At 43.7% G+C, this 25,859-nt stretch overlaps 1 protein-coding gene across 1 annotated transcript; it reads right to left on the bottom strand.

Moving 5' to 3' along the window:
* Positions 1 to 4,653: 4,653 nt before the first annotated feature.
* Positions 4,654 to 25,370, bottom strand: NLRP9 (NLR family pyrin domain containing 9). The gene is given in 10 exon segments (XM_064580619.1): positions 4,654 to 4,786; positions 5,899 to 6,069; positions 10,572 to 10,739; positions 19,981 to 20,142; positions 21,855 to 22,382; positions 22,384 to 22,447; positions 22,450 to 23,223; positions 23,226 to 23,270; positions 23,273 to 23,398; positions 25,049 to 25,370. Coding segments are annotated over 10 exon segments (2,451 nt in total). The 5' UTR covers positions 25,329 to 25,370.
* Positions 25,371 to 25,859: the final 489 nt, after the last annotated feature.

Below are 25,859 nucleotides of genomic sequence, written 5' to 3'. Positions count from 1 at the left end.
CAGCAATAACAGTTTGATACTGGAGAACAAGGAAGAGACACAGCAACAAAGTGCACATTCCTGGTGGGTAATTCCAACCAGAAAGGAAAAGGAGATGTTTCGGATCCGTTGGAAAATTTGAGCATGGCCCATGGATAGAGCAGTGGTGGTGTGTCTACACTGATTTTCTAAATCAAAGGACAGTATGTTGTTATTGCAGGAGTGTCTTTGTTGTAGGGAAAACCACACCAGTGAGTTTATGGTGTACACACATTGCTTTCAAGTGATTCAGAAAAGAAAAAAAAAAGGTGATAACAGAATAAAATGTACAGAAATTAGTTAATAAATCAAATGTAGTAAAGTATTAATTGTTGGGGTATCTGGGTAAGGAAGAAAATCATGTATATTTGAAATGATATCAGATTAATAATTGTAAAAATAAAATTAATTCAAAGGCATTGAATTTCTCAATTTTTAAAATGAGGTTGGATAGTGCTGAATACATCTTTGTTATTGATCACATTTTTTTAAAGATTTTATTTATTTATTTGACAGAGAGACACAGCGAGAGAGGGAACACAAGCAGGAGGAGTGGGAGAGGGAGAAACAGGCTTCCCGCGGAGCAGGGAGCCCAACGCGGGGCTCGATCCCAGGACGCTGGGACCATGACCTGAGCCGAAGACAGACGCTTAACGACTGAGCCACCCAGGCGTCCTATTGATCACATTTTATTACCTTTTCTCAGATAGACATTTTGTATAATTTAATGGGAAAAACAGTGAGATAAAGATATATTTAGATAAATACTGAAATAACTCACATAGAGCAAATCTGTACTTCAAAAAAGCTGAAGGAGGTGTTTCATACTGAAGGAAAATTATACCAGAGGAAAACACACAAAAAAGAATTATCAGAATTGGCAATCATGTGGATACATGTGTAATCTATATTTTATCATTTCTTATTTTCTCTAAGAGACAGCTGGCTCATGACAGCAAAAATAATAGCATTAATTGTGGGTAATAACATATGTAGAATAAAAATTTATAAAAACAATATCATAGGGCGCCTGGGTGGCTCCGTTGGTTAAGCGACTGCCTTCGGCTCAGGTCATGATCCTGGAGTCCCGGGATCGAGTCCCGCATCGGGCTCCCTGCTCGGCAGGGAGCCTGCTTCTCCCTCTGACCCTCCCCCCTCTCATGTGCTCTCTGTCTCTCTCATTCTCTCTGTCTCAAATAAATAAATAAAATCTTTAAAAAAAAAACAATATCATAAAACATTATAAGGTATATGGAATTATACTATTGTAAAATTCTTGCATAATCTGTGAAATGGGTCAACAGTAGTTCTAACTGGAATGTAATACGTTGGAAATCCACTTTAAAACAGCTACAATCAGCAATGTTCACAAAAGCCAAACTGTGGAAAGAGCCGAGATGCCCTTCAACAGATGAATGGATAAAGAAGATGTGGTCCATATACACAATGGAATATTACTCAGCCATCAGAAAGGATGAATACCCACCATTTGCATTGACATGGATGGAACTAGATAGGATTATGCTAAGTGAAATAAGTCAAGCAGAGAAAGACAATTACATATGGTTTCACTTATATGTGGAATATAAGAAATAGTGCAGAGGACCATAGGGGATGGGAGAGAAAACTGAATGGGAAGAAATCAGAGAGGGAGACAAACCATGAGAGACTCTGGACTCCAGGAAACAAACTGAGGGTTACAGAAGGGAAGAGGGTGGGGAATGGGGTAACTGGGTGATGAGTATTAAGGAGGGCATGTGTTGTGATGAGCACTGGGTGTTATATGCAACTAATGAATTGTTGAACACTAGGTCAAAAACTAATGATATATTATATGTTGGCTAATTGAACATAATAAAAAATAAATAAAATAAAACAACTACGACAACCACTAAAAATAGTTATACCTTAACACCATTAATTTTAAAAATACCAGACTGTCCCAAAAGGAGGCAAAAGGAAAAAGAGAAAAAAGCAGATAGGACAAAGAAAAAAAACTGAGTCCCCAGTTTCTGTATTTCAATGATAAACTAGAAAATCTGAGTAACAAGTTTATAGATGGCAGATGTAAACCCTCCTTAATATTACTTCATTTATCCAATTGACCTTATTTACATCAGCATTTTGAAGTTATAACCTGAACTCTGCACATCAATTTTCTACATGCATTCATACACAAGCCTAAAATCTGTTAGGTCTGAGAAAATAAGCAGACTCTTCTGTACATGGTTGAGATGGTCAGTGACTCTGCTCATCCAAAGCTTGGCTCAGATTCCTAAGAGATCCCGTCTTTTTTCCCGCATTGTCAAGGACTCTAGGACACAGAGATCTACAGTGACTCTCTCCACTGTGGTCCCACCCAGAGACAGTCCCCAACACATGTCCACCAGCCACCAGCCCAGCCAAAGCGCAGGCAGAGTTAGTACCTGTCCTCTACAACCTTACTACACAAACCCAGTTCTGAGTTCCTCTCCTGTTGGAGACAACTTGTCTCCTGGTTTTTGCCCTGAGACTGAACGTAAGAAACCACTCACCTGGCTGGTCCTGCTCCAGCGTTCCGTGCAGCGAAGTGTCAATCAGGAAGAGCCACAGTTATAGGGACAGGGTCCCTAGACCTCCTCTCCCCACAGAGACACCATTACCATGTCAGTGTGTCTCAGGAACACTGTCTGCCTGGAGAAGCTGGGGCGTCTCTAATGAGAAGCAAATTTTCTCCCCATTGCAAGTCTTCACCAGCCACTTCTGGTAATTAATGGTAATTTTTGGTAATTAATTTAAAGTTCCTGAAAAGCTGCTAAACAACAGGCAGAGAAGAGTTTCTATGTTCCCGGTGGAAGAATCTAAGTTCAGAGTCAAAGTTGCCGTCTGTGGTGGAATTGAAACTCAATGTATGGACTCTGGAAAACAAACTGAGGGTTTCAGAAGGGAGGGTGGGTAGGGGGATGGGGTAGCTGGGTGATGGGTATTAAAGAGGGCACGTGTTGTGATGAGCACTGGGTGTTATGCACAACTAATGAATCGTTGAACACTACGTCAAAAGCTAACAATGTACTATATGCTGGCTAATTGAGCATAATAAAAATAGTAATAATAATCATAAATAAAACCATAAATCATCAAAAAAAAAGAAACTGAATGTTGGGTCAAGGGTTCCTCTTATAGTATTTCCAAATGGGCATTTCCTGTTTCCAGAATCAGGCTGACACCATGACTAGCTCATACTGAACATCTCCATTTGATCTGGAAACTGGTCTCTCCCTTGACTTAAATAACACAATTCCTGTTACTTAGGGCCCCACGTCTTCTACATCTGGAGAATATCCCACTTGAAGCTAGTCTATCTTACCTCAGAACCTGATGTCCATGTGACTCCCCAAGAGCTCATTATATGCTTCCCAAATCACCCAGAGAGCACTTCTCCCTTGTCCCTCATCGGTCAACCAGGCTGTCCTTTATTTTCAGAGTTTGCCCTGGGAAGATGTATTCCTGGATGTACAGAAAAGATTCAAGGGGAAGTAAAATATAGCACAGATAGAGGGAAAGCATCAGAATTATTTAAAATCAAGAGAAGGGCCAAAAGCCAAATAGAAAATTGGGCAAAATAATAAAAAGAAAATTCACAAGATAGATGAGATGACCCTGAATCATATGTATGTTATTTATGGCAAGTCAGTCGATAAGTTATTTTTCAAGATTGGTTTGGACATTCTATATTTTTTGCATTTCCATATTATTTTTAGAGTAAGCTTGCCAATTTCAACAATAGCAACAACAAAGACAACACAAGTGGGATGGATCATGACTGGGATTTGTCAACTCCTTAGATCAACCAGGGGCATATATAGAGTCAGAGGGTGCGTGGAAAATCTCTGTACCTTCCTCTCACTTTTGTGGTAGATGTAAAACTTCTCTGAAAAATAGTTTGTTGCAAGTTTTTAAAATACTCAACAAAAATTAAGTTCTAGATAGTGTCAATAAGGCATGAACAATTTCTTATAGAGGCAACAGAAAACCAGACAACATTTAATTAAGACAATGAGGTATTTACGTATATTTGAAAATGTTGGATTAAACTGTGTAACATTTGGAAAAGAGAATGCTGAAGTTTTTTAAAAGGCTATTGGAGTGGCATATTCTAAAGGATAAGTACGGATTTGGAAATGTATTTTTTTTATTAGACCATGAAACTGATCAAATGTAAATTTGTACAAACTAAAAATGGAAAGTTTGGGTGGGTGCTAAATGTAGTGATAAGCAATAGAATCTAGAATCTATAGATGCATTCTACCATCGCTTCTAAGTCAAAATTGTCAAAGGATTGTGGTTCCTTCAAATCCAAGCTCCTACTTCCCAAGACACTCACTAAGAAAATAAAGTCATGCTTTCTAAAGTGTTCATCCATTTAGTGTATTCTTCTATCAAAAGCTAAGATGGGAATTTTAAAGGTGGGGATGGGGGCTTAGGCACAGATGGTGCATCCACAGTCATACCGCTAGGACTCTGTAAAGGGACAGGCCTGAAATTACAGCCCCCACCACCATGAATTACAGTTTACAGGACAGGGTGTGCTGGGAGGAGGATGGCCCACTGTGACCAAGGAGAAGGCTTTGTGAGATTACTTGAGGTGTTCCCCCGTCAGGCGAGCACACCCCTGATCCTGTACTCTTCGTTGACCCAGAGAAGATGGGAAATGGTCAGGTGGGAATTTTTCTCTTCCACAGCTGTGAGCAGCATCCGAATCTCCTCGTCAAAAGGAGATTTGCAAAGCCTGGGAAAATAGAAATAAAGTTTTCTGGACTCTGCACATGATTGTTCGCCTCTCTACATCCCAGTGCCTACTTCCAAGCCATTCTTCTCGAGAAGTGACTGGCAAGATCGTTTTGAGCAATGCCTGTAATTTGGGTCTGCCACACTGGGAGAGAGGGTACTACTGACATCTAGTGGGTACGAGCCAGAGATGGTGTTAAAACACCCTACAAAGCACAGGGCAGCCACTCCCCACGACAAAGAATGATCAAAGCCAAAATGTCAATAGTGCTAAGATCAAGAAACCATGATATATACACACATACTTGCAGCCCACACTTGTGTGTGTGTGAGTGCGTGTGACACTCCATAAAACTGACATCCATGGAAACAAAGATACTGGAGCATTTCATTTACCAATTCATCTTATCTACCCAGAAGAGTTTCCAGTGCCCAGGAGAAGCCGTGAATGATATCTATGCTATATGCCTTCTGCCATCATTTACTGAGTGCTTGTTTTGGGCAAGCCATTGGTAATAGTACTTTACATATGCTATTCCAACTGGTCACCTCGATTCTTTGACGTGGGAAATGCTATTATCCTTATGTCACACTGGAGGAGAGGTGAGGCACCTCACAATTCACCCAGCTAGCCCAGGGCACTTGGGACTCCATTACTGGTCTTCTGGAGGCCAGAGACTCTACTTCAGAGTAGCATGTCCTACCAAGTCCTGTCAAGCTCTTTGGTCAAGCTCACACCCGTCAGCGCCACTGGACACTCCCACAAGTATCAGGCTGGGTCAACGTTCAGCCTTGCTTTCTTTCAGCAGACCCCGTGATTTTACCCCTTCCCATTTCCTTCCCAGGATGCTGATATCCAAAAAAATGAACTCTGACATTCAAGCAAATCATAGCCAGACATGGGCGCCTGGGTGGCTCAGTTGGTTGAGCGACTGCCTTCAGCTCAGGTCATGATCCTGGAGTCCTGGGATCGAGTCCCGCATCGGGCTCCCGGCTCGGCGGGGAGCCTGCTTCTCCCTCTGACCCTCCCCCCTCTCATGCTGTTTCTCTCTCGCTCGTTCTCTAATAAATAAATAAATAAAATCTTTAAAAAAAAATCATAGCCAGACATACCACAACTGCTCAATATTGTAGTTTGGATGCTTCAGTGCCTCACCAAGAGATGCCACTCCATTATCTTCCAGGAAATTTGACCCCAGATCAAGAAGGGACAGGGATTTGTTGCACAGAAGGACTTGGAAGATGTAGTCACAGGCCACAGAGGTGAGGCAAGAGCACATCAGTCTGCAAAGACATATACATACTCAACCGGTCAACCCGCTCAAGCTCTTCTGGTAATATTTTCATGAAGCCACATGCAAAACTTGCAAGTCATTCCTCATATTCCATGGTCATCTGAGAAAAGTAAGAGGATTAGAACATGCGGCAGCTGCAGAAACACAGAAGCAAAAATGTGGACTATGGAATAGGGCTTCTCAAATTCTGGAATCAATTCCATTTACAATAGCACCAAAAAGACCATAAGATACCTAGGAATAAACCTGACCAAAGAGGTAAAGGATCTATATCTAGAAACTACAGAACACTCATGACAGAAATTGAGGAAGACACAAAGTTGGAAAAACATTCCATGCTCATGGATTAGAAGAATAAACATTGTTACAATGTCTATGCTTCCCAGAACAATCTACTTTCAAAGCAATCCCTATGAAAATGCCCTTGACATTTTTCACGGAGCTGGAACAAACAATCCTAAAATTTGTATGGAACCAGAAAAGACCCTGAATCGCCAGCAGAATGTTGGAAAAGAAAACTGAAGCTGGGGGCATCACAATGCCTGACTTCAAGCTATATTACAAAGCTGTGATCATCAAGACACAAAAACAGACCCATAGATCAATGAAACAGAATAGAGACCCCAGAAATGGACCCTCAACTCTATGGTCAACTAATCTTTGACAAAGCAGGAAAGAATATCCAATGGGAAAAAGACAGTCTCTTCAATAAATGGTGCTGGGAAAATTGGACAGCTGTTTACAGAAGAATGAAACTGGACCATTCTCTTACACCATACACAAAGATAAACTCAAAATGGATGAAAGACCTCAATGTGAGACAGGAATCCATCAAAATCCCAGAGGAAAACATAGGCAGTAACCTTTTCAACATTGACCACAGCAACTTCTTTGAAGACATATCTCTAAAGGCAAGGGAAACAAAAGCAAAAATGAACTTTTGGGACTTCATCAAGATAAAAAGCTTCTGCACAGCAAAGGAAACAGTCAACAAAATTAAGAGGCAACCCATGAAATGGGAAAAGATATTTGCAAATGACTCTACAGATAAAGGGCTGGTATCCAAATTATATAAAGAACTTCTCAAACTCAACACCCAAAAAGCAAATAATCAAGTCAAAAAATGGGCAGAAGACATGAAAAGACACTTCTCTGAAGAAGACATACAAATGGCTAACAGACACATGAAAAAATGTTCATCATCATTAGTCATCAGGGAAATTCAAATCAAAACCACATTGCAATACCACCTTACACCAGTTAGAATGGCAAAAATGGACAGGGAAAGAAACAACAAATGTTGGAGAGGTTGTGGAGAAAGGGGAACCCTCTTACACTGTTGGTGGGAATGCAAGTTGGTACAGCCACTTTGGAAAACAGCGTGGAGGCTCCTCAGAAAGTTAAAAATAGAGCTACCCTATGACCCAGCATTTGTATTCCTGGGTATTTACCCCAAACACACAGATGTAGTGAAAAGAAGGGCCATATGCACCCCAATGTTCATAGCAGCAATGTCCACAATAGCCAAACTGTGGAAAGAGCTGAGATGCCCTTTAACAGATGAATGAATAAAGAAGATGTGGTCCATATATACAATGGAATATTACTCATCCATCAGAAAGGATGAATACCCAACTTTTACATCAACATGGATGGGACTGGAGGAGATTATGCTGAGTGAAATAAGTCAAGCAGAGAAAGTCAACTATATATGGTTTCACTTATTTGTGGAACATAAGGAATAACATGGAGGACATTAGGAGAAGGAAGGGAAAAATGGGCGGGGGGAATTGGAGGGAGAGATGAACCATGAGAGACTATGGGCTCCAAGAAACAATCAGGGTTTTAGAGGGGAGAGGTCTGGGGGAATGGGTTAGCCCGGTGATGGGTATTAAGGAGGGCACATATTGCATGGAGCACTGGGTGTTATATGAAAACAATGGATCATGGATCACCACATCAAAAACTAATGATGTATTGTATGGTGACTAACATAACATAATAAAATGAAAAAAAAAAAAAAAAAAGAACTTCTCAAACTCAACACCCAAAAAACGAAGAATCCAATCAAGGAATGGGCAGAAGACATGAACAGACACTTCTCCAAAGAAGACATACAAATGGCTAACAGACACATGAAAAAATGCTTAACATCACTTGCCATCAGGGAAATTCAAATCAAAGCCACAATGAGATACCATATTACAGCAGTTAGAATGGCTAAAATTAACAAGACAGGGAACAACAAATGTTGGCAAGGATGTGGAGAAAGGGGAACCCTCTTACACTCTTGGTGGGAATGCAAGCTGGTACAGCCACTCTGGGAAGCACTATGGTGGTTCCTCAAGATGTTAAAAATAGAGCTACCTTATGACCCAGCAATTGCACTACTGGGTATTTACCCCAAAGATACAGATGTAATGAAAAGAAGGGGCACGTGCACCCTGCTGTTCATAGCAGCAATGTCCACAATAACCAAACTGTGGAAAGAGCCGAGATGCCCTTCAACAGATGAATGGATAAAGAAGATGTGGTCCATATATACAATGGAATTTTATTCAGCCATCAGAAAGGATGAATACCTACCATTTGCATCAACATGGATGGAACTGGAGGGGATTATGCTAAGTGAAATAAGTCAAGCAGAGAAAGACAATTATCATATGGTTTCACTCATATGTGGAACATAAGCAATAACATGGAGGAGTAAAGGGGAAGGGAGGGAAAAATGAAGGGGTGGGGGTAGAATCAGAGAGGGAGACAAACCATGAGAGTCTCTGGACTCTGGGAAACAAATTGAGAGTTGTGGAAAGGGATGTGGGTGGAGGGATGGGGTAACTGGGTGATGGGTGTTGAGGGGGACATGTGTTGTGATGAACACTGGGTGATATGCGCAACTAATGAATCATTAAACACTACATCAAAAACAAATGATGTATGGGGCGCCTGGGTGGCTCAGTCGTTAAGCATCTGCCTTCGGATCAGGTCATGATCCCAGGTTCCTGGGATCGAGCCCCGCATCAGGCTCCCTGCTCCACGGTAAGCCTGCTTCTCCCTCTCCCACTCCCCCTGCTTGTGTTCCCTCTCTCACTGTGTCTCTCTGTGTCAAATAAATAAATAAAATCTTTTTAAAAAATGATGTACTATACAGTGGCTAACTGAACATAATAAAATAAATAAATAAAAATAAAAATAAAAAATCTTTAAAAAAAAAACAGAGCATCTCGGAGGCTAGAGCAGGTTTCTCAATCTCAGCACTACTGACATGTTGAACTGGAAAATTCTTTGATGTGGAAGCCATCCTGTGTGTTGTGGGATGTTGAGCAGTATCCCTGATCTCCACCCACTAGATAAGCCTGTAACATCCTCCCAAGGCAATGATGACCATCAAAAATGTCTCCAGACACGGACATTCCCTGAGGGACAAAACTGCCCTCAGTTGAGAACTAATGATCTGAGAAGAACCTGATTTGGGGTACCTCTCACCCCCAAAACAAAACTGAAGTCAAGCATATGGATGGTCTGTTCCAAAGAGGCAAAGTTTCCAGCAATAAACATCTATACCTGACCCCTGGTTTCCTAGATCTGTTCCCCAGTCCTTATGGTAAAGTAGAATATTAAAACCTTATGCAAATGGCATAATATGAAATAGAGCAAAATACTAGGGAATTCTGTAAGTTCCCCCTGAGTAGAGAGAGCTAGAGTAGAGAAAACAAATGTTATAATATGGAAACAGCTCAGATGAGGAACAGGATCTATAGAAAGCCTGTGTGTTCGAACAACTCTTATGCATGGAATGTGCCTCTGTCTCCTGAAGAATCTTGACCAAGTTACAATTAACAAAGTGTATGTGAATCCATTAATTATATTCGCAACTGTTACAGCAAAGGAGAGATGCTGAACTAGGAGAGAGAAGAGCATATTCTCCAAGTGGGTTTAATGAGTTGGTTTTGTTGATTGCTACCTCTATGACTTCCCCCTTTTGCTTTCTGCTGAAATATGGATTGAGCCTGCCTAGAAACCACCCAACCATGGGAGGAGCATCCCAGATAATTTTCAAGAGGAAGAAATGATTTGGAGCAAATGGCTTCCCTTATGACCTCCACGTGGTCACCTACCAGATTCACAAGAGCACACTTGTGATCATTAATATGATTTCTCATTTTAAGATGAGTATGAATATTTTCAGGGGGAAAAAACGGAGTTCTGATTTTGGCATGGTTGACGTTGAGGGCAGAACCAAGAAGAGGCAGGTCAGGTGTCCACAGGAAGTGAGGAAGAAGAAAAAGAAGAAAGAGAAAGAAGAAAAAGAAAGGAAAAGAAAAAGGAAAGAAAGCTGGAACAAACTTTCTGAGAGGTCTGGAGATGCTGAGGTGGAAAGTTTTCAACGTAGGAGACAAATGTTGATGGGGGAAGGAAATGGGCATATTCAAACTGTGAATTCCATGCTGGACGAGAAGCATCCCCATGCATGGACAACCCGAGACTTACCTCGGCTCGTCTGTGCTGTACACCAGGTGCTTCAGCATCTCACGCAGCTGCCTGACGTCCACGTGCGAGAGGCTCGTGCCAGGCAGGTTCAGGTATTTCAGGTGAGGGTTGTGAAGAATGGCCTTATGCGAGTAGGGGCCACTTCCAAGGTGAGAAGCAAAATTATACCTACAAAAGATGGGGAAAAGGTCGACTCACACCATGGAGTCCAAGCACAAAGTAAGAACCACCCAACCTTTCCTGCCTGCCACACTTAGGGTCACAACACCATTAGACACCTGGTTACTCCCACCTATACATTCTCTCTGGGATTTTCAGACAACGGACAAGCGCAGAAACCCAGCCTCTGGGTCCTCTCCTGTCTCTCCTAGTCCTTGCACATCTGCACACCACCATACACACTAGAAGTGAGGCGAGCCAGACTGATCCTGTATTAAATCCTAAGCACCGTCAGGACGGGGACACTATGCTTGCACCTCTTTGCATCTGCAGGTCCAGCATGGAGCCTAACATACAAGGGAGATGCAGTATTTGAGTCCATGCACAAGACTGCACTCCCCAAGGAAAGGATCCATTTGTTTAAAAACTATGGGGTTTTTTGTCCCTAAAGGAGACAATAATAATAACAACAGAAGACCATATCTGCAGTTGTTGAAGAACCAGGTTCCAGGGTTATAGAAAACTGGACTCTGGGCGCCTGGGTGGCTCAGTCGTTAAGCGTCTGCCTTCGGCTCAGGTCATGATCCCAGAGTCCTGGGATCGAGTCCCACATCAGGCTCCCTGCTCGGCAGGAAGCCTGCTTCTCGCTCTCCCACTCCCCCTGCTTGTGTTCCTGCTCTCGCTATCTCTCTCTCTGTCAAATAAATAAATAAAATCTTTAAAAAAAAAAAAAAGAAAACTGGACTCCAATTTTTGCTTTTCTCCTGGATACTTTTGCAAGGTTGGGCAAATACAGATTAACTTCTTAGTTTCTTCACGAAACAAATAGTATCATGATGGTTACAAAATTAAAATTTAGGGGTGCCTGGATGGCTCAGTCGGTTAAGCATCTGCCTTCAGCTCAGGTTATGAATTTAGGGTCCTGGGATCAAGCCTTGCATGGGGCTCCCTGCTCAGCAGGGAGTCTGCTTCTTCCTCTGCCTGCCACGTCCCCTGCTTGTGCTCTTTCTCCCTCTCTGTCAAATAAATAAATAAAACCTTTTAAAAAATTAAATTTAATTAATTAAATTAAATGTATTGTGGTGCCTGGAACATGACCAATGCATGTTGGCTTTGATCTGTAAAAGCCATATATGTATTATATTTTTATTTTATATTCATTTGTATGTGTTCATAAATGGAGACCACATAAAATGTGGCTCCTGGGGTCACAACTTGAGCACACCCTGACTTCTCCCCTCCTGATCAACTTTGAGAAGGGAGATTAAAACAAGCAAATATTGCACCACATTGAAACACCAGCATGGGAATTACGAACAGCCCAGAGACCAAAGACAGATGAGAAACAGACGGAGGAGGGAAATGACAGCCTGGAAGCCTTATGGCAATTTCTGGCAGAAATTGGGTCCCTAAATGTGGGCACTTCCTGCCCAGAGACGGAGGGAGCAGAGGGCTGGCAAGGGGGGTCTGCAGGGGATTGAGGGAGAGGGTCAGCACAGGCAGGGGAAGACAAGCTGGCCAGCTAGCAAGGAGACGAGGGGCGCCCATGATGTCTGGAAACCTGTGTGAGACACGGAGGTGAACAAGGGCAGCCCCCAAGCCACCTCATTCCTGAAAACACGGATTTGCCACCAGGCAGCTGCCACAGACTCCAACTTCGGGTGGCAGCACGGGCTGAGTCAGCAGAGAACGCTGGGGGAGTAATGGTGATCAAGAATCACCCCCATCTAAGCCATCGGACTCGTGGAAAGGAGACAAGCTAAAACAGAAGGGTTGACAATAACACAGTTGGTTCACTTTCTGCCTTCCTGAGAGTTAAGGAAAAGGAGTCTACAAAGCAAAAAAGCACAGGATCGCAATCCTCAGCACCCTGTGACATTCGTGAGCTAAGAGCCAAGCACCGCAGGGGCCAGATGGGCTCACCCCTGCCGACCCCTTCACCACCTGTGTGACCTTGGCCAAGCCCCTTCCGCTTCCAGGTCTCAGTTTCCCCATCTGTCGGGAGGAAAGGAAAGTGCCTACCCTTGGTAGGTTGTTGTGAGCACAGACTGAGTTAATGAATGGAACCCCTAGGGCAGGTACTAGACATGCCCAGTGCTCTCGTGCCCGTGAGCACCTTATCCTGCGTGAGAATTAGAGACCCTGCCTTTGGCCGTGGCTTCGACAGAGCAGTGGAGTCCAACAGTGGTCCGTGTGAAATCTACCTGAAATGATGGACAATCACTGATGAATTTTGCTGTTGGCACACAATGTTACATTAGTTCAGGTACACAACACAGTGATTGAGCATCTGTATGCCCTATGCTGTGCTCACAAGTGTGGGCACATCGGTCACCCTATTACAATACCATCGACCAGGGGCGCCTGGGTGGTTCAGTCGGTTAAGCATCTGCCTTGGGCTCAGGTCATGATTCTGGAGTCCTGGGATCAAGCCCTGCATCAGTCTCCCTGCAGCCGGGAATCTGCTTCTCCCCCAGCTCATGCTCTCTCCCCAGACCGTTCTCTCTCTCTCTCTCAAATAAACAAATAAAATCTTAAAAAAAAAATAGAATACCATTGACCATATTCCCTATGTTGCTTCCCTTATTCCTGTGACTTCACTAGAAACCTGTATAATGAGCTTGCTAATCTCTTTTTTTTTTTAAGATTTTATTTATTCAAGAGTGAGTGAGAGAGAGAGCAAAAGCAGGAGGAGTGGCAGGCAGAGGGAGAAGCAGGCTCCCCGCTGAGCAGGGAGCCCAACATGGGACTTGATCCCAGGACCCCGGGGAACATGACGTGAGCTGAAGGCAGACACTTAAACAACTGATCCACCCAGGCGCCCTAGCCTGTTAATCTTTCTTTAAAGTTTTAGGTCCAGGGCACCTGGGTGGCTCAGTCGTTGAGCGTCTGCCTTCGGCTCAGGTCATGATCCCAGGGTCCTGGGATCGAGCCCCGCATCGGGCTCCCTGCTCAGCGGGAAGCCTGCTTCTCTCTCTCCCACTCCCCCTGCTTGTGTTACTGCTCTCGCTCGCTCTCTCTCTGTCAAATAAATAAATAAAATCTTAAAAAAATAAAATAAAATAAAATAAAGTTTTAGGTCCAAACCCTATAAAAATCTAAGTTTATCTTGATGACATTAAGACAAATGGATTCAAGTTTTTACCTCCCTATTAGGGCAGAAGTAAGCAATTCTGATAGTTTTCCTGAACTTAAACACAACTCCCAAAAGTTACTTATACTTTAGTAACCATTTGTCAGTTCTACAATTGAAAGGGTCCCAGTAAGTGCCAGGAAAATTAAGTTAAACAAACTTCCCACAGGCATCCATTATATTGAAATTGGTAAACTAGTAGGGATAAAGAAGAATCTGAAACACTACCAGAGGAATTTTTTTTTTTAAAGAAATGACCTACAACTGAACAAGAATGAAAATGGTGTCAATCTCTGTATCTGCAAGTAAAATGAGTCAGGCAGAGAAAGACAAATACTGTGTGTTTCCACATTTATGTGGAATCTAAAAACTAACTCCTAGATACAGAGAACAGATTGGTGGTGGTCAGAGGTGGGGGCAGAGGGGTGAAGGGGGTCAAAACATATGAACGTCCAGTTATAAGATAAATAAGTCCTGGAAATATAATGTACAGCAAGGTGACTACAGTTGATAAAACTGTCTTGTATATTTGAAAACAGCAAGAGAATGTAATGTATGGGGATTAACATAAGAATAAAAAAAAAGTTAAAAATAGAAAAAAAAAAGAAAGCAGCAAGAGAGTAGATCTTCAAATTCTCTTAAAGTTCTTTTTTTTAAGATTTTATTTATTTATTTGAGAGAGAGAGAGAGAGAGAGAGTGCGAGCAAGCATGAGCCGGATGAGGGGCAGAGGGAGAAGCAGGCTCTCTGTTGAGCAGGGAACCCAATGCGGTCCTCAATCCCAGGACTCCAGGATCATGACCTGAGCCAAAGGCAGTCGCTTAACCGTCTGAGCCACCCAGGCACACCTCTTAAAGTTCTAAAGAAAAAAAAAAATGTGTGGAAGATAAGGAATAGTATGGAGGACATTAGGAGAAGGAAGGGAAAAATGAAGGGGGGGTTATCGGAGGGAGAGATGAACCATGAGAGACGATGGACTCTGAGAAACAAACTGAGGGTTCTAGAGGGGAGGGGGGTGGGAGGATGGGTTAGCCTGGTGATGGGTATTGAGGAGGGCACGTTCTGCATGGAGCACCGGGTGTTATATGAAAACAATGGATCGTAGATCACCACATCAAAAACTAATGATGTATTGTATGGTGGTGACTAACATAACATAATAAAATAAATACATACATACATACATTTAAAAATTTTTTTTTAAATTTAAAAAAATGTGTCACTCTGTGAAGTGAAGCACCAGATCACTTCACAATGTATACATTTATCAAATCATCAGGTCATACACCTAAAACTAACACGGTATTATATATAAATTATACCTCCATAGGGCGCCTGGGTGGCTCAGTTGGTTAAGCGACTGCCTTCGGCTCAGGTCATGAACCCGGAGTCCCGGGATCGAGTCCCGCATCGGGCTCCCTGCTCGGCGGGGAGTCTGCTTCTCCCTCTGACCCTCCCCCCTCTCATGTACTCTCTCTCTCTCTCATTCTCTCTGTCTCAAATAAATAAATAAATAAATAATCTTTAAATTATACCTCCATAAAACTGGGGAGAAAATCTCTACTCTACAAAGCTGGATTTGAGAAATAAACCAATAGACTCAAAGAAATAAGGAAAAAACATCTCCAATATTCAATGTGCATTCTCATCATTCAAGGGTACCATTAAAAGGGAGAGGATGTTAGTCTCAAATTTACTCCAACTTTGGACTCATAGAGTCTCTTGGAAAAGCCACTGGACACAATGATGTAGAAAGAACAATGAACTCAACTGGACAGAACAAGACACAGAAGCATGAATAAGCTAAGAAATCAGTGAAGTTGTCCAAAGTGGCCACACATTCTTCAGTAACAATTTGCTGTTTTGTGATACCTACATGAGAGGTAGCATTGGTGTAAGATGGGAGGTGGGTAAGTAACAGAAGAAAGGCCCACACTCTAAAGGCATTCCCAGAGAAAGATACAGATACTTATTGACACAAGATCTTCTGCTTTAAAGGATGATCCTTAAACTATGCAACCACCACAAACTACCTGTGCCCTCTCTTCATCCAGCAAATCCTGACCTTCCAACCGTGGGCCAAGGTGTGTGGAGGGTATAGCTGTGAATGGAATGGTCCAGGACCAGGCACTCACAGAACTTATCATCCCATACTCAGGAGAGATGCAAGACAAAGCGGAAGACACAATTTCATGACAAGAGCCACAGGATGCAGTTATGGAGTGACTGGGGTGGGGGTTGCTCAGTTTGGGGGAGTGATGGTCAGAGAAAGCATTTGGAAGCGCTTGCCAAGCAGAAGTCTAGAGAAAGACTGTCCAGAAACGAGGAGAGCCAGAACAAAGTTTCCAAAGCAGAAATGAGCTTGGTCAAGGGCTTAAAAGAGAGTTACCGTCCTCAGGCCACAGCCTGATGTGGAGAATAAACAAGGGGGAAGGAAGGGATCAGACCACATGGCCATGCTCTTCTCTTCACGCCCAATAGAATTTTTTTTCCTAGTTATGGGAAATCAGGGAAAGGATTTTAAGGTGTATGTTATTTTTTAAGATTGCTCTGGCTTGTATATGGAAGAAAGAAAACACATATTGATGGAAGACAAAACAGGATCCAAGACACTGAGGCAGAGGTGATTGGAGTGACCATCCCAGGTGAGTGGTGCTGGTTTCTGGAGGTCAGGTGGCAGCTGCAGAGACTGAGAGAAAGGGATGGATTCCCTGGCTCACAGAGGGGTTATGGCCCAAGGAATCACAGACAGATTGGTCTATTCCCAAATACAATTACCTCCCACATTCCTCAAACCCCATGCCTGGACAGAGATTGGATTTGAAGTTCAGGGAATGAGCCAGCCTCCCCATTCTTTATTCATCCTAGCAATTACACTGTTTTTGGTTTTTTTAAGATTTCTTTTTATTTATTTGAGAGAGAGAGAGCACAAGCAGAGGGGAGGGGCAGAGGGAGCCCGATGTGGGGCTCGATCCCAGGACCCTGTGACCAGGACCTAAGCCAAAAGCAGACGCTTAACAGACTGAGCTACCCAAGCTTCCCTCAATTACACTGTTTTAAAATCGCATGTATAGGAGAAGAAAGAGAAGGAATACTGTTTCTTGATTCCAAGACATATGGCTAGATATTTGGGAGGACAAATGGCCAAACTCATCATCTCTATCTTGTTTGACCACTTAAAAATGAATCCAGTGATATTAAAGCTAAAGCTAAAGAACTTTAGGTATAATACCAATGACTGGTTTCCATGTACACTGTGAAGAGAAACTCTCTTCCTCATTTTGCAACCTGAGGGAAGACATGCACAATTTAATTCATGCCTTCACCTGGATGTCTCGAATTACTCATCTCCTTCATGTGGTCATCACATTGACCGCATCTAAATTCACCAATAAAATTAATTAATTAATTAATTCACCGACAGACTGCTCACTTTCGAGCCCACTCACAACCTCTCCCTTGCTATACTATTCCTCATATCTGGCACTAAAATTCATATGCTAAAAGCCCATTTATGAGCACACCAGTCCCCTACTTTATCTTTAACACATTTCCCAGAAGAAAACAAAAGTTCAATGACCCACATTTTACTCTGTGTGGGGTATTTACCAGTTCATTTCTGAGTCAGTTTCCTTATCTGAAATAAAGAACCCATTTTCATAATACAGGGATCCATTCATTCATTCAACAGATATTTAATGAGCCCCTACAAAGCTCTGTGTTTTGCTAGCTGGTGGAGATATGAGGACAAAGAGGTATCACCTCTCCCATCATGGTGGTGTACTCAGCACAGAAACACTGTCCCCAAGACCTCCCCTGGCTTCAGTGACCTGCTAGGACCCACAGGACTTGGCATATAGTTGCACTCGTGGCTATGATTGATTACAGTGCAAAGACAGAAAGCAAAATCCGCAAAGGAAAAAGGCACAAGGGCAAAATCCAGAGGAAACTAGGCGCAAGCTTCCAAGGGTCTTTGCCAATGGAGTCGCCATTGGACGTGCTAAATTCCCCCAGCAACACACTGTGACAATGCATGTGAAAAGTCAGCTACCAGGGATGCTTGTTGGAGACTCAGCACCCAGGGTGTTTATCGGGATGGTCAGAGGCACCCACTGCCCAGCACGAGCCAAAATCTCAGACTCACAGAAGGAAAACAAGTCTTCAGCATAAACCACATTGTTTACACAGTATGGGAACAGTGAGCCCTTCTTATCAGTTAGGGTGGTGGGAATTCTCCCCAAAACCCAAGTTCCAACATGCCAGCCAAGAGCCAACCTAGTAAGCAGGCCTTTCTAAGGACAATAGTCTCAGACCTACTATATTAACTCTTCTGCACAAAGACAGCAACCAATAATTAGATGTGTGATAACTATGACCAAAAAAAGACATATAAAAGGTGCTTTGGGGGGGCGCCTGGGTGGCTCAGTCGGTTAAGCGACTGCCTTCGGCTCAGGTCATGATCCTGGAGTCCCGGGATCGAGTCCCACATCAGGTTCCCTGCTCAGCGGGGGGTCTGCTTCTCCCTCTGACCATCTTCCCTCTCGTGCTCTCTGTCTCTCATTCTCTCTCTCTCAAATAAATAAAATCTTAAAAAAAAAAAAAGTGCTTTGGGAGCATAGAAAATCTTCCATGAAGAAGTGAGCTTTGGGGCACCTGAGTGGCCCAGTAGGTTAAGTGGTCGACTCTTGATTTCGGCTCAGGTCATAATCCCAGGGTCCTGGGACCGAGCCCCACTTTTGGGCTCCCTGCTCAGCAGGGAGTCTGCTTGAGATGCTCCCTCCCTCGGCCCCTCCCCCCCACTCTCTCAAATAAGGAAATAAATCTTTAAAAAAAAGGAAGTGAGCTTTGAGCTGAAGGAGGAGTTACATTTAAGCTGAAAGAAATAAACTTCTGGGGGTGAAGAGAAGAACATGACCCAGGCAAACCCAGATATCCAAAGCACCAGGGAGTAGCTGTGTGCTCCTCTGGGCTTCTGGGTGTGATCTATATTAAGGTGACAGTGAGACCGTTTGAGGATTAAAAGGAAACAATACAGATAAGGAATGTGCCTAAAGCGGCCAGCTCTGTGCTAAAGAGCTGTTTTATAAATGCTGCCTAGTCTCTATGTCTATTCTTATTATTTTTCTCCTTCATGAACTTAAGGCTATTTTCCCATTGGTCCCTTCGTTACCTGGGAAACATCTATTCACCCATCAACATCCCAGCAGGTGTCACCAAATTCCCTCTGTGGCTCTCCAACCACTACATTTAAAACATCTGTTAGAGTTGGGGCACCTGGGGGGCTCAGTCGTTAAGCGTCTGCCTTCAGCTCAGGTCATGATCTCAGGGTCCTGGGATCAAGCCCCACATAGGGCTCCTTGCTCAAAGGGGAGTCTGCTTCTTTCTCTGCCTCTGCCCTTCATTCTGCTCATGTTCTAATAAATAAATAAAATCTTGGGCTCCTGGGTGGCTCAGTTGTTAAGCATCTGCCTTCGGCTCAGGTCATGATCCCAGGGTCCTGGGATCGAGCCCCGCATCAGGCTCCCTGCTCAGCGGGAAGCCTGCTTCTCCCTCTCCCACTCCCCCTGCTTGTGTTCCCTCTCTCGCTGTGTCTCTCTCTGTCAAATAAATAAATAAAATCTTTAAATAAGTAAATAAAACATCTGTTAGAGAAAAACTCCCAAACGTACCCCCAAACCAAAACACACATGGTCATGTAATCCAAACGAAAGACTGATGTCCCTGAAATGCATACTCTGCTTTAAAAACTTACACTTTCTTTGTGCCACCGTGAACTTGTAGCTTTCTACTAACAGGCTACGCGCAAGTGAGCTGGTGCGCTGAGAAGGGGAGTGCTCTCTGGCGCAGAAAGCCAAGCACTTCCCCATTAGTGCTTAGAAACTGACCTGTGGTGACTGGGGACTGAGCCCCTTGACAATGTTTGGTTCTGAAGTCCCCCCCCCCCATTTGCCAACAGTTTCTTCTTGCTCAATATAACACCGGTATCAGGGCAAGTGATCCAAAACTTTTCTTGAGACATTGGATTGTAGCTCTGTGCTTACACATTGGCCTTTCCAAAAAAGCCAGAGTAGAAAGAGTGAAACTCAGCTATTTAAAGAACGGTTAACATCCAACTTACATGAACTTTTGGAGTTTACAAACAGGCTGAGCCAGAGCCTTACAGAGAATCGCCAGGGAGGCTTCACTGAAATTACAGCTGTCCAAATCTAACATCTGGAAGTTCTTGTTGGTGGTGAACACAGAGCAAAGGTCTCGCCAGAAGGAGAGCTTCTTACTGAGACTACGGGGAGAACAAAGACTGGGACTCTCCAATGGCTCAAAGCAACTCAACACGTTCACAAAACAAGCAGAACGCCATTTTCAGGGCCCCTCAAAGCTGACGCATGGACACCCATGCCCGAACAAGGAGGGGGCAGCCAGGTACACTGAGTCAATATGGCCTAGTGGTTAAGGAAATGGACCCTGATGCCAGAGTAATTGGGATCAAACCCCATCTGAACCACTTATTAGCTGTGTGACCCTGGACAAGCTACTCAACCGTATTCAGTCTATACTTCTTCCTCCGTTAGGTAACAATGCTTAGTTGTGGTGTAAATGAAGGTTGGTATTTGGTGATCCACCAGTGAAATGGAGAACTATATCCAAAAATAAGAACATACAGGTATAAAATAAAGCCTTGGGGATGTCATGTACAGCCTGGTGACCGTAGGTAATAATACTGTACTACCTATCTGAAAGTTGCTAAGAGAGCAGATCTTTTTTTTTTTTTTAAGATTTTATTTATTTATTTGACAGAGAGAGAATGAGAGACAGAGAGCATGAGAGGGGGGAGGGTCAGAGGGAGAAGCAGACTCCCTACCGAGCAGGGAGCCCGATGCGGGACTCAATCCCGGGACTCCAGGATCATGACCTGAGCCGAAGGCAGTCACTTAACCGACTGAGCCACCCAGGCGCCCACTAAGAGAGCAGATCTTAAAAGTTCTCATCATGGGGCACCTGGCTGACTCAGTCAGAAGAGCATGTAACTCTTGATCTTGGGGTCATGAGTTCGAGCCCCATGTGGGGTATAGAGTTTACTTTAAAAAAAGTTCTCATCACAAGAAAAAAAAATTGTGTAATTATGCGTGGTGACGGCTGTTAACTAGACATATCGTGGTGATCATTTTGCAACATATACAAATACTGAATCATGATGTTGTGCACCTGAAACTCGTATAATGTTATGTGTCAATTATACCTCAATTTAAAAAACTAAGGGCGCCTGGGTGGCTCAGTTGGTTAAGCGACTGCCTTCGGCTCAGGTCATGATCCTGGAGTCCCAGGATCGAGTCCCACATCGGGCTCCCTGCTCGGCAGGGAGTCTGCTTCTCCCTCTGACCCTCCCCCATCTCATGCTCTCTCTCTCTATCTCATTCTCTCTCTCAAATAAATAAATAAAATCTTTAAAAAAAATTTTTTTAAACTAAAAACCAAAAGTGTGACCGTGAAAGGTGATATATTTTTTTTTTTGGAGGAGTAAAAATAATTTATTAATAGACTATCAGAACTGAAGTGTGAGTTGGTAATCTGAACCAGCTGGTGAAAAGACACAGGTTAGACCAGCAAAGAGGAGAAGCCCAAGGAAACCACTCACAAGCTTCCAAGAGTCCCTTCCTGATAGATACGCTCAAATGCTATGGGGGCAGGGGGAAGCATAGTCATGGCAACAATAAAAGCTGCTTACCTTTCAACCTCATACTGGCCCCACCAAGTAGGTAAAGTGTCACGCTTCTTTATACAGAAAAACTTAAGAAGTTACTGTTCTTGGTGACACAGCTAGCAAATGCCAGAGCCAGAATTCAAAGCGAAGTCTCTCTGGTTACAAAAGCCATGGGTTTCGGGGGGCGGTTTTTTTAAGTATAAGGATCCATGAAGTATCCACTGGGACCTGAAACAAGCAACAAGTATGGCGTGTGTGGCATGGGGCGTGGGAGAGATTATAGATGGACTCACTTTGTGCTGGATCCAGAGTCATCTGAGAAGACATTTTCTATACACAGGTGAAGTTTCTGCAAGTTTTGACAAAGTTTTAGGCAGAATGCAGATATCACCAAGTCTTCTGTGTTACCAATATAAATACTAACTTCCTCAAAGAAATCCATCACTTGTGCTACAAACTCTTTTTCATGGGTCTCAAACAAACTGCTGAACAATTCCTGGAAATTCACCACCTCCTGACCAGAGTTATGCTGACTTAAACTTTTAAGGCATCGGGTTATTTCCTGCTTTATCTCTTTGGCCAGGAGAAAACCAAAGGATGTCTCCAGCATGTTGGTTATTTTTTCAGTTGAAAATGCAAACAAGAATGTTATCATCTGGGACAAGTGGCCTTGGACCTGACTCGTGCTTGCTGTCACAAGCTGGGTCACACTTCCAATGGCCGGGTTAGGATTGTCCTTGGGTTCTTTGAGCAGATAGAACATGGAGGCACAAAACTGTCGGAGGCACACATGTATGAAGGGAAAGCATTCGTCATCCCTTGAAGAGTCTCATGCCCATCCACATCAAGGCATCGGACTCAGATACCCCATTCCTCCTGAGGTCCCATGGCAAAACACAAACATGCGAGTCCATATTCCCTCTGCAGCCAAGGAACACAGGCCTTGCAGTCGGGCTCTGCTCTGCTTCGGTGGACAGTTCTCATTTCTTGATTTGAATACACTAATAAAAAAGGATGCATACAAAGAAGCGGTGCTTTCAGACACAATGTCAAGGTCTTCTCCTCTCTCCAGCGGCCATTTCATACAAGTACAGACCCGCCAGCATACCAGAGGATTATGACAGAAGAGAAACAGCGGCATATTGCCCCTCACAAAACTGAAGGCTTTCAGGGCTTTGCTCCTCTCGCGGAAGAAATGGTAGAAATACAGCTTCTTTTCATGTTCAGAGAATCCTGAGAGGGTTATGTATTTTGGACACTGCAACAAGAAATTTTTTCTCATGCCCACTATTCCCAATGCAATAAGCAGAGAAGACTCTGGAAGCATTTTTTTCTGCAGCAAACTGCTCAGGATAATCTGCATTGGCTGTCGCTGTCTCTGGTCATCGCACAACTGAGTCATTTGCTCCAAGTCAAATTTCAGTTCCTCAAAGCTATCCATGATGAACAGGATCCTCTCCAGCTGAGAGAAGATGTCCTCGTCTGGCTCTGAAGACTGAGGCCAGTCCCTGGAGATGAGCTCCACGAAGCTGGTCTTGGTCATAGCGTTCATTTCACAGCCATTGAGGAAGAAGATAAATGTGAATCTGTCCTTCCATAGGTTCCCCTCTGCCCATTCCAGCATCACTTTTCTCAAAAGTGTTGTTTTCCTGATTCCCTCTGACCTTGCAAGACCACAGTGGGTGAAGGCTCTCCTGCCTGGCTGGTGCATGCAGCTTTTCATACTCATACTTTGTGATTTCTTTGTAGAAATCATTGGGAACCAGAAGGCAGGTTTCCTTTTCCCATAGGAGGTGGAATTTTTCCTTCATGTGATTTCTGTATGGGTTGGGTTTATCTGAGTTCACAGGGAGAAAATACAAGACAATTGGGCGCCTGGGTGGCTCAGTTGGTTAAGCGACTGCCTTCGGCTCAGGTCATGATCCTGGAGTCCCAGGATCGAGTCCCGCATCGGGCTCCCTGCTCTGCAGGGAGGCTGCTTCTCCCTCTCCCGCTCCCCCCTCTTGTGCTCTTTCTCTCTCTCTCTCTCTCAAATAAATAAAAATTAAAAAAATAAAATCTTTAAATAAAAAAAAGAAAATACAAGACAATTAAAAAGTGCACTCGTTGACACTCAGAATGACCCTTAGAGATTTACTTGTGCACATATGTAAAGACTACTGCATGTCCACGGATGACCAGGCTCATTAACTTTGTTTTTGTTAGGACCATAATTTATCTAAAATCATGTCCGTGGAAGCACTTGACCAAAACTGGAAGCCTGTCTCAGAGTTATAGGCTACATAGTGTGAATTCCATTCCAAACCAGAAGGGGGGTGGTCACATCTCCCCAGTAAAGAATCCACAAGCACTATATCATTTACTTAGTGTCCGCCGGGAACCAGGGTTGAGAATGTCCCTACCGATACCATGTCTTCCATGTCAATAACTCATCAAGACTCATTCTACTCCCACTTTACCAAAAAAGTGTTGGGAGAATATATCACTTGATTAATTTGCACTAGTGAATAAATATCAGGGTCAGGTGTCTGTCCCACATCTGTCTGACTTGAAACAATAAGCGATTTCTGTTCCACCATGCTGATCACAGGTTAATTTCAGAAACCAACCCCTGAACCATCATGCATTCAACCCGCCCTTATGATGTACCTTCCATGTTCAAGGCACCACATTATGGGAGGTCAAGAAAATTACAAAAGTGGACAAGGATCATACCCTGCACCAGAGAAATATATGCCACACTAGGTGAGGAATTTCTGCATGCCTTCCAAGCAAAGGGCACTAATGGTTTTGTTCAGGGATGTATGACTAGAAAACATTCTTGGGATGTACCAATGGTCCTTCCTCTCTCTGGGGCAAAGGAAGATTTGTTTCTAAAAACAGGTCTTTCTTTCCCCTCTGGAGAAATTCAGAGATGTCTCTCACTCTCTGGAGACATGCTAGGGTAACAAAGCTAGTATCTGTCTCTGGAGGGCAGGGGACAGGGCTGTCAGCAGGCATCACCTAAGATCAGGATCTCTGACTCTCTAGGTTCCTATGACACAGATCTGCCTGAGCTCACCTCCATAGGCCCCTGATGAGAGATTCAAGGGATGAGAGGAATGGACATGAGCATGAATCTCATGTTCCTGTTGTGGGTGAGCAATGAACCTTCTAAATCCATCTGGGCTCATTATGTCCTTTCAGACCAAACTTATGGACATGTGGCAAGCTGACCTAACAGTGGCTTGCTGCTTAGGAACTGCCTGAAAATGGGGAAACACCCCTTAGATGAGCAGGACACTACCCATCCACAGTCCATCACTAGCCCATGTATGCCCAGAGTTGGCTTGCAATTCCTCCATGACCTCCAAGCCTCCCTCAACCCACAACACATTCTCAATTGATGGAGGATGGCCACCAACTCAATAACATCACCTTCATTCTTACAAGCTCCCAGCAGACCAACCTTCCTCCGTAGGTCACTGCCCCTTCACCCTGCACTTACTTCTGATCTCCTCCTGAGCCTTTGTCCAGAGGTCACGCCGATCGATCTGTAGAAATAGGTTCAGGGTCACCTCCCATGCCCACTTTCCTCGGTAATGCTTGTCCAACAACTTCGCTAGATCTTCTCTTGAAGCCTTCTTTAACTCAGTCCACGGGATTGGCTTGAGGTCAAGTTGCAGAGGCTCTTGTTTGAGGAGCGCCTTAAATTTCCAGAACTCTTCCTCTCTGAGCTCCTCCAGGTACCACAGCAAGCCAAAGTCCGAAAAAAGGGACTCAGTCATCTTGTCCTGGGATTGTGAGCTTGGAAATCTCCAGAGGAAAAAAATCTTCAAAAACAAGGAATAAGGGACGCCTGGGTGGCTCAGTTGGTTGGGCGACTGCCTTCGGCTCAGGTCGTGATCCCGGAGTCCCAGGATCGAGTCCCGCATCAGGCTCCCTGCTCGGCAGGGAGTCTGTTTCTCCCTCTGACCCTCCCCCCTCTCATGCTCTCTCTCTCTCATTCTCTCTCTCAAATAAATAAATAAAATCTTTAAAAAAAAAAAAAAACAAGGAATAAGTAGTACCTGAGGGAGAATGATGTGATTACAGAGATAAATCTCAGTAGTTGGTAGTGGCTTAGAATTATTGATATCCTGCATTTCCTGCTTAAAACATATCTTGGCCAGCTTCACTTCATCCTTCCTCTTTTTCCACGGCCGTACACATGAATTCAGTGCTAGCAACTAAAAATGTAGTTTACACTAAACCAGGTGGCAGGGAGAAGTGTAATTACCTAAAACCATAATAAAGCATTGAAGTTTATCAGTGGGCCA

Source organism: Mirounga angustirostris, unplaced genomic scaffold (genome assembly GCF_029215605.1).
Source record: "Mirounga angustirostris isolate CCGP_5_RB_7025 unplaced genomic scaffold, mMirAng1.0.hap1 SCAF_16, whole genome shotgun sequence".
Classification (NCBI taxonomy): domain Eukaryota; kingdom Metazoa; phylum Chordata; class Mammalia; order Carnivora; family Phocidae; genus Mirounga; species Mirounga angustirostris.
This window is presented reverse-complemented; position numbering and strand designations above follow the sequence as displayed.